We start from the raw sequence: 16,161 nt of genomic DNA, 5'->3' as shown, positions 1-16,161 counted from the left end.
GGGTCAAAGAGAGAAAGGACTGGGGCTGGGGATTTAGCTCAGCGGCAAAAGCGCCTGCCTGGCAAGCGCAAGGTCGTGAGTTCGGTTCCTGGTACCGGAGAAAAAAAAAAAAAAAAAAAAAAAAGAAAAAAAAGAGAGAAAGGACTATACCTGTTTGTCTATAAGATACCCAATGCTGATTAAAAGGAGAAAGATCATAATGCAAAGTAAGATAGAGAATTAAAAATAGGGTTCTGTAGCATCTTTACTGAATTTCAACTTCTGCAAAATAAACCGAAGAGAGAAGTCCCACCCTTGTTCTCTTCTCCATCTCATACAAAATGATGGGTGAGCAGATGCTTTTCAGGACAACACAGTTTCAGAAATAGTTTTGTTATTTTCAAAAGGCTGCCTCAGGCTGATCTTCAGGACTGAGGCGGGTTTCCATCAAAGAATTGGAAACATTTATAAGAGACATTTGCTTTACACCTAAAAACTGCTCCTGCCCCAAAAAGCCTAACGATGTCAGTGTCATTCTAATTAATAAGACCTAAGATAATAAGAAAGAGCTTAGAGTTGGAAAAGGATTAGATAATAAATACTTGTTATCTGGGAGCAAGCATCTTCAAAACAAAAGAAAGAAAAATATAAAACCTATCAAGAGGCATAAGACGGGATAGGACTATAGTCTCATGGGGCACAAAATAAAAGCTGTGGGTGGTTCTGCTTCTATTATTAACTCTAGTGCTTCCTGGACAGAGAAAGGGACTATGATATGAAATCCACCTGCTACTTCAAGTTCTCACTAGTAAGTAAGGAGCACAAAAGCCCTCAAGAAAGAAAGAGAGAGAGAGAGAGAGAGAAAGAGAGAGACCATGCTATACTATCTCCTCCCTTCTTCAACCAACACCCAACCAAATGCATTCAACAAGGGATGGAAACAAGAGGGAGAGAACTTCCGGTCAAAACACTTGCTTTCTCCCATGACTGGATATTGTGGGTTCAACGAAATGAAGCTCCAACTGCCACAGGACCATTTCTTTTCTCGTGACTCTGGCCTTTGACTCTCTGGTAGCTGGGCTGGGGCGGGGAAGAGGGTGGCGATGGAGATACTTGCGGAGGACTTGCTCTCTTGACCCAATAAAGGTCACCTGATTTAGTAGATATTATAAATACATCTCTGCTCTCCTTACACTGGAAACCTAAGTGTTTCCTCCTGAGCCTCAAAGGTGGTGATACCCATCCCTCAAACGTGTGAGCTCCAAGCCTTCGTGTCTCACAGTCACATCTGTGTTGCTCTCACAGTGAGAACAGCAGGGGCTTGGGAGCGGCACTGTCAAGCACTTCCAGCTCACGTAGTCCTGCTCCTTTTTTTTTTTTTAAGTGTTGATCGCTTTCAAATACCTGTCTCTCACCACCCGCCAAAATAAATCTCCCCCTTGTACCATGTATTTGTTTTATCCCGAGGGCACAAAGACCAGAGCCAAGGTATGATCAACTAACCACCTGCAAGGGAAAAGTGTCTGATACTTACTTAACTGCACTTCTCAACATGACCTAGTTTTATGACTATTCCATGTCACTGTAGTCCCTGCATCATGAGTAGCAACCACAGGGCAGGAAAGAAAATCAAAAAGCACTTAGCATATCAACCAAGCAAAATGATTTAGGGGAGGAAAACCTGACAGTCACTTGGCAGTTCTGGTTTCCCACGTTTAAATCACTTAGTCCCCAGTAAGCTAAGCATACATCCACATCAGGCCTGGGTGGAACAGGCCCCCTCTGGGAGGGAACACTGAGCCTAGAACACTGTCCAGGAAAGGTAAAAACTCACATTAATAAAAAGGGTAACTAGCTCTGTCCCTTAATCAGTTTCCTCCACTGCCCTTTCCTTACCAACTTGCTAATGGCTCATGGCAAACCCAAGCCGAGTGCAGCCAGCCTGTGTGGCTGCCGGGAGTAGAGGCAGCGGTGGTGCCAGGGACAGCTCCTGACACAGGGAGGGGCAAGGAGCCACTTACCTTAAATCTGTCAACAGCCACTGATGCCTCTGAGAGGGACTTCACTGAGAACGGTGTTACTTTCAAAGCAAAAGTCATGGAATTGAAGACAGTCACCACTGTGAAAGCCTTAAACCAGGAAACGAAGAGAAACTGAGCTTGGTTAATCTGGTTATACAACTAAAATAGCAAGACACTGGCAATTCCCTTCCCGGTGGGAGGAAGGCTGCAACTTGGCTATCGAATGTTACTACAAGTCAGATGCGTTTTTCAAAAGCAAGAGACCATTAATTAAAATTCTCAGTAACTCTGAGCCACAGGTCCATCTGTCTTTTCAGAATTAAACCCACACACTATCTTGTATAAGGGCTGGCTCCCCATTCTTGCACTTCTCAGCTTAAGCACATACATGAAAATAATACCTAATTCTTAAAGGAACCTCCGGATACAGTAGCAAGAGGACCAGAGAGCGCCTACATACTGTGTTCCTAAAACACCCCCATTCCTGAGGTTTCCTGACCTGTGCCGCTGTCAGATCGAAGCCAAGGGTCATGTGAACAGAAAACGTCACCACACTGGCAATCACCACCACAATGGGAGCCACACCAACAGTGATGCTCTGGAAGTAGCCAGCCTTTTCCAATATCCGACGCTCCTCCTCACGGATTTCTATGAATAAAAAGGAAATTATCTTCACAACAAGTCACAGGAAACCTTGGGATATTATTCTCCACTACTAAACAAGATTTGGTCTTCAGAAACAAGGAAGTTTTAAAACCATCCTTTAACACCAACGCGCACATGCTGGTTTAATGTAACTATCACCACTACCGTTAAAGGGGAGGTCTAAAATGGATCAAGTTATAGGGAAAGACTAACCGAAAGCAGTCATTAGCGCACTGAGCACCTGCCTTTCTCTGATTCTTTCTCTTGGGTTTAGAAGAAATGAACATGTTAATTGTATCTACAACTGACAGCTTTGTTGTTTTACCTGGCTGTTTATTTTGTGCCTTGGAAATTGTAAGGGGAGACCCCAACAACCCTGGAGAATTAAAAAGAAGTCAGATTTCTTAAAATGCCTCCTGCAAGTGGGCACTGGGAAAGGAAATTACATGAAAAGCAGTAGATGAGACAGGTGAGATACAATTTCTATACGCAGAATGATTTTTCTTAAGTACGTGCAAAACTGACACCCCTATTAACAGAGCAACCACAGAGGGTCAGAGGCCACAGAGCAGGAAGTATTCTGTGCTAATTATTTCTCTCAGCTGTGTGGCACCTACACATTTGCTATGGTAATGGCTGCACTGAGGATTGGGTCAGGCACTGAGAACCTTGTGATGCAACATAAATCAGTTATTTAAAAACATAAACAGGACTCCAGTGAGTGGCAGAGCGAAGACCAGAATCCAGGCGTGCTGATGTCTGCGCTCACCCTGAAGGTCACAATCACTTTTGTCACATTTGCAAACACAGAGTAGAGAGGGCAAGAGTAGAGGTCTCAGCAGTTATTTGATGTTGTTTCCTGTGACATCCTTCCTCCTGGCCAAGCTGGGAAACCATGGGCAAGGTAAGAGTACAATTAGGTGACTCTGTGCTGGAGTTATTCTAATTAGCTGTGTTTTCTTGGGGATGGGAGAATCACAATTTTCTCCGGTCTCAATATTCTCATTTGTGGGATGAGGTCATGGGTTCAACTCTCTAAGATTCCTTTTAAACATAAGATTCTACAATATTATGATCCTAGACATTAGCTGTTGTAGTGTATCTCAGAAAGCAAAGTGTGTGAATGAACAGACCCAAAGGATCCAAAAACCTTCAAGGTGGACACACAGGAAATCTTTACACTCACTTTGAACACTCTGAGAAAATGCTTTGACCCAGGCATACATTTTGATAAATTTAATGTAAGTGAGAACTTCGCTCATCTTCTGGACACGTTCATCTGTAGCAGCCACACACTTTCTTCTGAAATACGCAGTTAGCCGTGACACAAACATCTGAAAAGAAAAGCAATACATGTCAGATCAGTCATTCAAACTGAAGAACTCCCTGATCTGCTTAAGGTCATTCAAAGAAAAAATGTGTATTATCCTGTTTGCTGGGACAGGCCAGACTTCATGTAGTGATGGTATTTCTTTTTTTTAATAAAAGTGACCAACTCAGCCATAATGAACTATTATTTAGTACTTATCTTGCTGTCTGCCAGTGAAAACAAATAACTTCAAGGTGCCACAGATAAGAGTGTTCCACTGTGAAGGCAGGAGAGCCCCATCAGTCAGCTTTAACTGCACAAGGGTCACCTGAACACTTCTGGGGTACCTGGGACAGGGGCCCCTGCTAGCCTCCTCGCTCACACTGTTTTTAACATCGTTGGGAGCCACTGCTTTATACAAGTGACACCTTCCTTCTCACGTGAAGATTCTGTCCATATAGACCAAACATTCTTTCACTTCAGACTTTCCCAAACCAGGCACCTACCCTGAGGAAATTTCCAACCAGGGAGTAAGCCTGCTATAACCCACTGTAATTCGACTCCTGTGGAGAAGCTGCCAAGATACAGCTAGGAGGCTTACTCACCATTGCTGGATAAAAGAGGATAAAAACAGCTGATCCCAGGAAGGCTGTTGGTCCCAGAACAATTCCATTATAAATCATGCCCAAGATGGCAACAACGGGTCCTCCAGCCAACAAGCTGCCAACAGCGGCTGCCTCAAACATCCTCTGTCCGTCGTTGGAACAAAGATTGATGAGCTACAAGATACAAAGAGCAGTGAGAGGCCCTTGCAAGGACACAGGCCACTTGTCTCAGGAGGAAGAGAAAGGACACAAGAAGCCGCTCAAGCTGGGAACCTGCTCTGTGGCCCAGAGCGCACTCCTGCACTCACCTCACCCACGGACTTCTCTTTGATGTTCTTTAGCTTGAGGATCTTCTTGAATGCCATGGTCAGGATGGCCCCCCGCAGGCGGACGCCAGTTCGGTAATTCAGTGCCCAAGTCAGTGCAAGTGACCAGGACCGCACAACTTCCGTCAGGAGGAGGCCCAGGACCAAGAGCAAGCTGTACTGCAGGTTAGACTCTGTTGCCTGCGTGTACTCCAAGAGGTGTTTCACTACGAAGGCCTACAGGGAGAAATATACATCACTGTTAACACCCCCACAGCACCCTCACGCAATGCCACAGCGCTATGTTAGGTTAGAAAGAGTAGGCTGCTCGCAGGCTCAGTGAGCAGTGTGCGAGCACAGGAAGACCGTCGGGGCATCCGGGAAGCCGCCCGCAATCGTTTACTCGGGTGTGTGGTGGAGGTCAGTCCAATTTGAAACTCTTGTCCTTAGGGGCATCATCAGAACCGTTACTCTTTCTAATGTAACATAAGCCTGTCCATGAGCTGAAATTAATTCTAAACACATGACCATTCAAAAGTATATATTTGACCTTATTCCAGTATCTCCACACATGGATACATTTCTTTAAATGAAATTAAGACCTTTCTTTGTACTGTTTGAAACGTGCTTATTTGATAAAAAGGAACAGTGTACCTACAGTTGTACTGGGGAAGAGTGAGAAGTACATTTGCAAAATATTCCTGTAAATAAACATCGGCAGTTTAATAGTACAGAAGAGAGCAAACAAAGCAGACTACAAGAATCCAGAGACCCCCCACAGGCCCTCCCCTCGCCCACTCCCTCCCCAAAACGAAAACGGATTACCTCAGGTAGCATATGTCTAACACCACCTGCAGGGAGGAAGGCGGCCAGCCCCAAGACCACCGAGCGCCTCCTCCAGCTCTGGGGTCCTGCAAACGCCGGAGCACACACTCACACAGGCACATTCAGCGACAGTATCAAATACCAGAAGTGGGAAGTAATGTATTTTTATTGAAAATGAAAAAAATATAAAGATACCATCTTCAAAGAGCATCTCACAAACACTGTACAACAGCAGGAGCATTGCAGTAACATACAGTGGAACATACAGAGTCAGTGATACAGGGTGGGCCATCGAACAAGGCATCTGGCCGCCAACTGTTTTAACTACACACAGTGGAAATACAGAACAGAACCGGTATCTGTTTCCAGAGTCCGAAGCAGTACATCAGGCTGACGGCACTTAACCAGTTAGGGCTCCCGAAGTTGCAGTGATTCTGCAATGGAGTGGATTCTCTAGGAATAAAGACCTTGCTGCTAAGGAAAGAGAATTTTAAAACAAAGCAAAACGAAAAATGCTCTGAAGAAGTACTCTGCTTAAAACTGCTGGTGCTGTTGGTGCACTGGGCTGGAGGAATTACCTCTTCTCAGGACAGGATAAAAAATTCTAAGCCTCAAGGAAAAACTGCTGGCATCCTGGTAGCTAAAATTGATCTTGGCAAAAATAAAACAAACCACAACAAAGAAAGCCAAATCTATCCCCCACCCACTAAAGGGAAAAAAAAAACAAACTTAACTCGAACCCCACCTACCACCTGCCCTGGCTCCTTCTAGCACAGGTTACTGCAGCTGTAAGCCAGCAGTGAGGGGCGGACAAGAGTGGAGGCCGGACACAACCTTCCTGAGGTGGCTAATGCTGACTTCCGGAAGCCGACACTCTCTGAGTTCATCTGTGTTCTTGCTCTTCCTGAGGGCTGCTCAATTCTAGGTGTCCAGTGGGCCCTGGAGATCCCCACCCATTAGAATCATGTCAAACCCCAGTAAATAAACTGAACAAATCGGAAGCTTCCGATCCTAAGAGCAACTGTATTCCACACCTCTCTCCCTCAGATTTTTTGGGCTTATAGGCAGTGTGTGAATTCCCTCTGCATACAGCTGGGCTGCTGGTTTACTAGCAAGAAGATTGGCTTCTTCTCCAGTACGCATCCAAAATGTGGAACTGAGTCACGGGGTCAGAGCCCCTCCTTCTCCCGTGATGCAACTCAGTAGGATGGCGTGCGGTGAAGCACGTTCTCCACCGCGGCACTGATGGAGAGTCTCCAAGGGCAGGCGTGCAAGGACAGCAGGTGGTGGTTGGGGGCTCCTTCCTCCCCATACCTTAGGGTGCTGTTTGTCAGCACCGGGTAAGGGCACCGGCCCGCCCAGAGGGGAGGAGCAGGGAGGTAAAAGACATAACCAGTGTTTACACCTCGCAAAACTTTGAGAGGGGAGAAGAGGAAACAGCAGATTAAAGACTTCCAACACATAGTGTTTTTAAAAAGCAATCACATTTCAAACAATTTCGTATGGGACAAAGTAAAAAAGGCTTTCATGAAAAAATCCAAACAAAATTCACTTTTTAAAAAAGTTACAAATTTATCATTTAAATCTAAACAAACTGGGAGAAAACTTGAGACTGTCAGCATAGCTGTCTGGCTGTGAAGGCATTCCCAGTGAAGAAACATTACCTTACCTGAACTCTTGGCGAGAGACTCTGCCCAGCTTGACTCTCTCATTCTGAGCGCGGAACACAGCCATCCTGAAAATTCTAAAGAACAGCTTCTGTCACTGGTTCCACTACAGAGAGACTCCCCCCAAGTCCAGATCCTGACAGCACCAAACGAGCTGCAGCTGGAAAGAGCTGGAGGGGTGGGAACTTACCTCTCTAAAGACTGCCTCCCTGGGCCCTGGGGCCGAGCTAGCATTCTGCAAGAGAGGGCAGTGCCGAGGCAGCCTCTTTTGCAGGTCTAGGGCAGATGCTAACTCTCACACATGGAATCTTGGGGCTGGCCTGGTCTTTTAAAAATCTTAAGTCTAAGAAGGCCCCAAAGTGTCTCTAAGTTTAGCAAAGATTGGGTTCTCATCTGAGTCAAGATCACGCCCTGATCAAGTACTCAGGTTAAAATTCTGGGGTCCTACATCCTGCACACAGCACTGTCCACTGGCATCACCAGAACGCTGAGGCACCCTGGGGCACGAATGCCCAGCATCAGCTGGCCAGCAACTTCAAAAAACACACATGAGACGCAACAGCACGAAAAGTGTCTCATCTGTTCTATGTATGGCCGCCAAAGTTTGATGAGACCTGAGGTGGGGGGGACCAGAGACAATAACGCTATAGTGGGTAGCCAATAACTTGGGTATTTCTTAGGTAGATTTCTATAAGAAGAGATTAAATCAGCTTGAAAACTATGCCGGATTAGAAAACGTGCAAAAATCTGAAATGGATGTTTCTCAAAAAGACTAAAGGCCACACACAGGAGGTTTGCTTGCTGCTAGTACTCCTCTTAAAACCAGCCTGGTGTTTCCACTTGCAGTTAAAAAGAAACAAATCAGAACTGGAGCTCTGAAAAGCTGCCTACACTTTTAATTTTTTTTCTCAAAGAGATGATGGGTGGGCCCACTGCTTTCTCAGGTGTCCCAGGAGGGGGGCCCAGAGGTGACACTGGTTCAAGGTGCTCTTTGCGAGAAGGCAGAGAGAAGTGTGCTGTGTTTTCCTGTTAAAGGAGGCGCTCAGCTTCCCCTGGCATCCGGAAGGGTTTCTAGGGTACTGCGTTCTAAATAAGAACACAGGACACCCAGATGCTCAAGGGAGTGGCCCTGAAGCCACAAGCTGAGCATGCAGAAGAACCTTTTTCCCCAAGTAAAAAATTAAAAATTCCAACAACTCATTGATTTTTTTTTTTTTAAACAGGAGAGAGGAATCAAGAAAGCCCGTTATTATTTTATCTTGGAAGCCTACTCTCTGCGCTATCGAGGTCACAGAGGTCTATGAGGAATCAGAGCAGCCACGAGCCCTGTAGGGAAACAATGACAGAAGCTCTTCTTGGGGGACACTGGCTCTATGGAAATGTTTGCCATTTTGGTCAGTAACATAACATTTCAGTTACATGGTCCCTTTTATTTAAAGCTTATATAAAAGTATGTTAGTCGGTCAATTAACATAGAAACTCAATGCCAGAAAAGTAGTATTCTCTGCTTCAGAAAAGAGATCAAAGCTTTTTTTAAAAAAGGCATCAAACATTTGAAAAGAAAAAAAAAAAAAGAAAGAAACAAAACTACAAATTAGTTTTACCTAATCACCATGCATCTGTGGCACATACTTACCAAAACCATGAACCTCGTTTACCCACACACGGAAAACAGTATAAGCAGCACTACTGCTCCGATGCCTCAAGGCAAATATGCAGAAAATAAATTTAATCAAAATCTCAAGTGGAAGGCAGCACAGCAGGTGTAAGAAACAGGTTCCCAGAAAACTGTGACTATCAAAGGTTCCCTTGCCCACGGTGCTTTCATACAGGTCGGGAGAGACCACAGCTGCCGCCCAACGCTTGCCACAGTTCACGTTGTCCACCGAAACTCGGAACGACCCCACGCCAGACGGAAAGCCTCCAGGCCTCTAGCCTCTTCATTCACACAGGACTGTCCAGGCGGTAACACGGCCTGCAGGCATCCGATGTCCCCAGCGCGGGCTTGCCAGCCCATGCCACACAAGCTGCACTCCCCCACTCACAACACTGCCAGGACACGGCTGCCCAGGCCGAGACCGCTGCTTCATGTCAGCACACAACCAAGAGCAAGGTTCTGTGAGAACCAGGATCATGCCGCTTCCCCCCGCCCTAGGAAAGCAAGCCAGCTGTTTCTTCTCTTGAAATGCGGCCCTCAACCTTCTGGCTGCCAACAAGCCACCACTTGCCCCAAATCACCGACCCCTTCCAGCAGACCTGAGGCACCATCTCTAAGGCTGCTAACTAGCGCAAAGGTGAGCACAACCCCTGCAACAGAACGAGGGGGTTAGAGCTGGCCATGCTGGGCCCCTGCAGGCGGTCAAAAAGGATGGTTAGAACTTACTGGTCCACTGAAGCCAGCCAGCTGCGTGATCATCAGGCACACGATGGACAGGATGAGCCGGGTGCGGCAGAAGATCCACACAACCCTTCGCAGGGAGGCAGCGCCGGGCCCCACTCCATTCAGCTCTTCTTGCCACAGTCTCTCTAGTCTTAACAAGGGCACATGTCCTCAGTCACACACCTTCCCCGGGCACACGTGTCCCAGCTTCCCCCAGTTTTGTCTCCAGGCTGTCACCACACACAAGCCTGTCCTCTAGAATCATGCAGTCTTCATCTGCTGGAGGAAAACTTCCCCTCCTGGGCAAGTGCATTTACCCTGCTAGGGAGCCTCTAGACGACTGAAAGCGATGTGAACAAGAGCCTTTCCTTCCACCCCCAAAATTCTATCCTTGAACTCTGTGGAAAAGAGCTTCCTTCCTTGAGGATCCCCAACCCTTAGTCAGCTACCACAAAAATGTATTCTGTCACAGGGCAGCGACATAATCTCCCTGCAGACTCAGGAAGAGAAGCGGGACTGAGAGAAAGAGAGAGAGCCTGTGGTTAAAACAGGATTAGAGGGAAACAGAAGGCAAAGCAGAAGAGCAAAGGGAAAGCCTCCCCGGCTGCCCGCCTTCCCCCAGGATCACACCGCTGGGCCCACCCTCCTAGCTCGGGCCCTGGCATCCACCATGTGGGAGACCGGAGTGGACCAGAGACGCCTACCTTCTGCAGTTCACATCGGATGACTCATACTTGGACAACGACCACACATCCTCCATTAAGAGCTCCCCCTTCTTGTGGGCCACGCGGGCCAGCGGAGAAAGCCACGAGAAAGTCATGCAGGAGAAGAGCCCAGCATTGTCCACTGGGTGCTGGTGTCTGTGGGAAAAACCCGCACAAGACCATCACCACACAATGAGAAGCTGGTCAGTATTAAGCACACTGATTAGTAAACAGAGCTCTTGACAAAAAAAGAGGTCTCCCCAGCTGCCCTAGCCTTAGCTCAAAGCTTTCCAGATGCGTCTGGTGCTTTGCAGACAGGTCATTCACCAGCGAGCCTCTTACTTGGAAGTGGTCCGGATGGGCTTCAGGGTGCTCAAGCCATGGTGATACTTTCCCTTGGGATGCTCCTCATCCAGGATGCGGAGCTGAGAATGCATGGAGACGTCCAGGGACAGGCCCTCCGCTCTGGCTGCTGTCTCCAGGGCATCCTGGCACTCCACCTGTCCCGCACACCGGGAGAGAGGAGGGCAGTCAGCGAACACCACACCAACAGAGACAACAGCTCAAACCGCACACACCACTTCCCCCAGACTGAGCAATCCCAAGGCTCAGGAGAGGACGCGCCAGCTCTAAGAAGCAACCGCTAAGGAATGTTAAGGCAGACATTCACATATTTTTAATAAACAGGGCTTTTGCGGGGGACTTTTCGGGTTACAGAACTGCACAGAACGCAGTCCTCATACTCTCCCAATCTCCCGGTCCCACCCCGTCCATTCCTATTATTCGTGTCTTTCACTGGATAACGCAGCTGAGAAGCCAATACTGACAGTTTGCTTTTATTATATTCTTTATCATTACATGTCGGCAATAAATAGTATGCCAACAGTTGGGGGCTGACACATGGCCCTGTCACACCTTGATCATTTTTATCCCCTGACCCCTGCCTTTCCTCTCCCATCTCTAGAGCCTAACTGCCTGCTCTTAATATGTTTTGTTTATTTTACTCTTTAAATTATATTTTGGTTCTCTCAGAGAAACCATGTGATACTTAAGTGTAACTAACTTACCTCATTTGGTATTATGGTCTCAAAGCCCAGCCATTTTCCCACAAATAACTGTACTGTCCGTTATGACTGAGTAGTAGAGTATATGTACCACTTTCTTAATGCAGTCATCTGTTGTCGGACATCCACACTAGTTCCGATTTAGTATTTGTGAGCCGTGCTACCATAAATGTGGGTGTGCACTGTAATACGCTGACATTCGCTCTTTTAGGAAGGTACCCAGAAGAGGTATAGCTGGGTCAAATACAAATTCTAGTTTTAGTTTTTTGAGCAACCTCCAAACTGATTTCCATAGTGACTGTACTAGTTTACATTCCCACCAACAGTGCCAACACATTATTATTAACTAAAGTCCATAGGTCACATCAGGTTCAATCTTCATGTTGTACATTCTAAAATTTCTACTTTAATCACCGAAATCTTTTATCTTCTGTTTCTCAATGTGTATTGAGAATCAATCACTTCACCGCGAACTACAAATTTTACTGCTCAGTTTCTAAGACAAAAGTTCCAAGTCAGCCCAAATTAAACATACAGAGAGCGCGGGATGTACACACACCTCCTGCCTCCGTCTCCGATTAGCAACATGGAGAGCAGCGCAGGGCTCCCAGCTGGCTGCCCACGTCCTGCGGCTGTGGCAGGAGGTCTCAGGAAATGAAATGCGAAGTCACAGGTACTACGTGCTTATAAATGTTAATTAATCAGGTTAACAAATGTGTCCTTAAAAGGTCTGACTGTGGCAGAAAAGGGCAGATGAAGAAATCTGGACACACATCCCCATTTACTGTGAAGGTCAAAGTTTATGTTTTTCTGCTGTAAAAGCAAAAGCCCCCATTTTCTTCCATTTCTTAATTTTCTTTTTTCTCTGAGCAGGGAAACGATGCCACAAAATTCCAGCAATTACTACTAGACAGCAACAAACAACAGATCCTCAATCAAGCATGAAAATGAGCGGCAACCCATACGCCAGCAGCACGGAAAGGGTAGGGGCCCCTTCCACGCCTGCACACAGCAGATACACCAGCTCTGGCTGAAGGCAGTGCTAAGTGCCTCTAGATAAGCACACTCACTGCCTTTCGTCACACGTGAGGTAAAGTAGTTTTCAAGAGAAAAATAGCACAATGTGGCAAGCCAGTGAACTCCAAGAAAAGAATTCACTCTTAAATAAAGTCCTTATGTATAAGTGAGTACTTCATTTAGTGGTTAGCAACTATAGCACAGAACAATGAACTGTTGAGATTAAGGATACAAAAGTGAAGTATCTGAAAAAGCTTTAAACCTGCATATACCCACAGGGGAAGGAGAGAAAAACGATCAGATTGAGAAATGAAAAATATACTCTAAAAGTCCAAGCACACCTACTATATATGAGTAGAAAGTGGGACTAGGGTCTGATGTGGAGAGCCACAGCATAAAAAGAAGACAACTGGGGATTTAGCTCAGTGGCACAGCACCTGCCTGGCAAGCACAAGATCATGAGTTTGATTCCCGGTACCAGAAAAAAAAAAAAACAAACAAAAAAAAGAAGACAGCTGATAAAAAGAATACAACCTTAGTGCACTCTGGTTATCCCCCCAAATGGACATAGGCTACCATAAAGCAAACCTCAACAAATGTCCAGAGATTGTCAAAAGATTGATACCATGCAGTGCACGTACCCCTGGGTTCTATCTTCAGTACAGAGAGAGAGAGAGAGAGAGAGAGAGAGAGAGAGAAAGACATCAAATGGAAACTAGAAAATACAAATACTTTGAGCTATGTGGCAAGAAACTGTAATACATCAAAATTTATGAAGTACAACTAAATAAAGCCAGGCATAGTGAGGCATGCCTGTAATCCCAGCACTTGGGAGGCTGAGGCAGGAGGATTGTTAGGCGTTCAAGGCCAGGCTGGATTACAAAGTGAGCTCAAGGCCAGCCTGAACTGCATAGCGAGACCCTGTCTCAAAAAGATCAAAAAAAAAAAAAGAAAGAAATACAACTAAATAAAGCAGGGCATACAATGAAACCCTGATTGTTTTAGAATCAATATTTTAAATGAGGGGTCAGCATGTTCTGTAAAGGACCAAAGAATAAATATTTTAGGCATGTGACAAAATGAAGGACATTATGTAGATATTTGTATTATATGAGAAAATAAATTTCCATAAAATGTTTATTGACAGAAAGTATAGTAACAGTACTCATTGCTGTGTAATAAAAGTCTACCAATGAAAGTAATGGAATTATCTTGTAGAGAAGTAACATTTCACTTGACTGGGTTTTAAAACAGTTTTCCTTTCCATTAAAATCAATTGCAAATCTACATATGAGCCAGGCATGGTGGCACATGCTTCTAATCCTGGCATTTCTGGGAGGCTAAAGCAGGAGGATCAAAAATTCAAGCTCAGTCTGGGCAACTCTGTGACTTGCAGACAGTGCCTCAGAATTTAAAAAAAAGGATGGGGAGGCAGCTCTGGAGAAAGGCCCTGGGTTCAATCCCCAGTACTGGGGGAAAAATCTACATCTGTTAATGCTAGTTGTAATGAGATTTTTACAATTTCAGTTTTGAAAATGTCTTCACAAAGACAGATACTACCAAATACTGAAATCAATCCATGAGCATATGATTTTAATTAATCATATGCATCTCTCAGAAGGCCTTAGAGAATTTTATTAGATTTCTCTCTTGACATTTGCCTTTATCATGTCATTACATTGCACATTAATCACTGTCATTTGAAAGCCGGGTGGAAACTATTACATGGCACTTAAATGGATTATTTTATTATAGCAAAATATATTTAACATAAAATTTGCCATTTACAGTTCAGGGGCATTAATGACATTTACAATGTTGTAAAAACAATGCCATTCTCTATTTCCAAAATATTTTTTTTTCAGTGCTGGGGACGGAGTCGTGGGCCATGGGAATGCTAAGTGGGTGCTCTACCACTGAGCTTTATATCCCAGGCCAATGGGTCTCAAAACAGGGAAATCTGTTTTGTACTTCAGTGAAGTCCAAAAAATACTGCTGGAACTGTGGCAGGATAAAATGAATGAATGAATGAATGAATGAATGATACATAGGTAAAAAGAGAACAAGGAAATCGTAACTAAAAATTCTACTTTTAAGAAGACTACAGGCTGGGCAGTTGGGAGGCTGAGGCAGGAGGACTGCCGAGTTTGAGGCCAGCCTGGGGTACATAGGAAAACCCTATCTCAAAATAAACTTTAGGGCAGGGGAGAAGTGTTACCAGTTCCAAGATGTACCTACTCTCATTTCTCTGAACACCTGCACTCTGCTCCTACATCACTAGTAAACTCGTTTGGTGTCTCTTATTGACCCATCCTGAAAATTCTTTGTGCAAGACAGGAGTTAGCGAACCTGCTGCAGAGGGGTGGGTTAAGCTCCTTATTTCACCTTCAGGGACTCTCAGACCCAGCCTCTTGACCGAACTATATTTCAGCTCACTACAGATGTGTACTTGCAGATTTAGCTTTGCTTAGCACAAGAAGCATATAAAGCAGCCTGACAATATTTATGGTTCAAACACTAGTGGTCACGGAAATTATTTCGCCACAGTGTCACTTTACATTCCCACTAGCAATATACAACAGATCCAGTTTTTCCACATCCTCATCAGCACTGGGTATTGGCATTTTTTTTTTTTTCTTTGTAGTTGTTCTAGTGAGTCTGATGTACCTCATCATATTTTCCCTTGAGCCACCCTAACGATGAATGATGCTCAGTATCCGTAGTTACCTACCATTCATATTCTTTTTGGTGGAACACTGTGTAAGTTCCTTATCCACTGGCTTACTAGTGTTGAATTTAGGAAGTTCTTGATATATTCTTGGTCAAGTCCTTTTCCAGATGTAAGAGTTTGAAAATATTTTCTCCCACTTTATGGCAAATTTTTACCCTTATTACAATAGGGCCATCCACAGAGCCAAGATTTATAATTTTAATGAAGTCTAATTTTTCTTTTTTTTTTTTTTTTCAGACAGGGTCTTGCTATGTAGTGTAGGCTGACCTTAGACTATATAGTCCAGGCAGGCCTCAAACTCAGGGTGATCCTCCTGCCTCAGCCTCCTGAATGGTGGGATCAAATTTTTTTCTTGGAGTCATGTCTAAGAACTCTTTGTTTAGCTTTGAATCATAAGGACTCTCTCCTGTATTTTTTTCCTAAAAGTTTTATAGTTACACTTTTTACATTTAGATCTATGATTCTTGGGGGGGGGTAGTGATGCTGGGGATTGAACCCAGGGCCTCATGCATGCTAGACAAGTGCTGTACCACTAAGTTACATCCCAGCCCTTTCTAATTTTATTTTGAGACAGGGTCTTGCTGAGTTGTACAGGTCAGCTCAAACTTGTAATCCTCCTGCTTCAACCTCCTGAGTGCCTGGGATCATGGGAATGTACCAGCACCCCTGGCATCTATGATTCATTCATTTTGGGTTAATTTTTGTATAAGGAGTAAGGTTTAGGTACAAGTTTATTTCTTTGCCTATGGAAACTGCTTTTACACCTATGTCACAAAGCTGGCCTCACCTGGGCACACCTATTGTGGACTCTATGCCAGTGATCTATTTGTCCCTCCCCTCACTGACCACACTGCCTTGCTTACTACAGTTCTAAAGTGAGTCTTAAAATAGGGTAGTGTAATATCTTCA

General features: G+C 45.0%; 1 protein-coding gene across 5 annotated transcripts in view; it reads right to left on the bottom strand.

Moving 5' to 3' along the window:
* Abcc5 (ATP-binding cassette, sub-family C (CFTR/MRP), member 5) overlaps nucleotides 1–16,161 on the bottom strand; it is a 74,813-nt gene that overhangs the window by 38,257 nt on the left and 20,395 nt on the right. For 2 of the 5 annotated variants that reach the window (XM_005383351.2, XM_005383352.2), the window contains exons 3-10: nucleotides 10,783–10,940; nucleotides 10,441–10,596; nucleotides 9,740–9,887; nucleotides 4,868–5,101; nucleotides 4,560–4,733; nucleotides 3,832–3,979; nucleotides 2,500–2,648; nucleotides 2,001–2,108 (exon numbers count right to left, since the gene is read on the bottom strand). In XM_005383351.2, coding sequence (XP_005383408.1) covers nucleotides 2,001–2,108; nucleotides 2,500–2,648; nucleotides 3,832–3,979; nucleotides 4,560–4,733; nucleotides 4,868–5,101; nucleotides 9,740–9,887; nucleotides 10,441–10,596; nucleotides 10,783–10,940 — 1,275 coding nt within the window. Of the gene's footprint in view, nucleotides 1–2,000; nucleotides 2,109–2,499; nucleotides 2,649–3,831; nucleotides 3,980–4,559; nucleotides 4,734–4,867; nucleotides 5,102–5,837; nucleotides 7,434–9,739; nucleotides 9,888–10,440; nucleotides 10,597–10,782; nucleotides 10,941–16,161 lie in introns of those variants that run through there. The other 3 variants (XM_013513528.1, XM_005383354.2, XM_005383353.2) reach the window with 3 other exon arrangements.

This window comes from Chinchilla lanigera, unplaced genomic scaffold, assembly GCF_000276665.1.
Source record: "Chinchilla lanigera isolate Chin_1 unplaced genomic scaffold, ChiLan1.0 scaffold00019, whole genome shotgun sequence".
Taxonomy (NCBI): domain Eukaryota; kingdom Metazoa; phylum Chordata; class Mammalia; order Rodentia; family Chinchillidae; genus Chinchilla; species Chinchilla lanigera.
The sequence above is the reverse complement of the archived record's forward strand: the minus strand, read 5'-3'. Positions and strand labels throughout refer to the sequence as shown.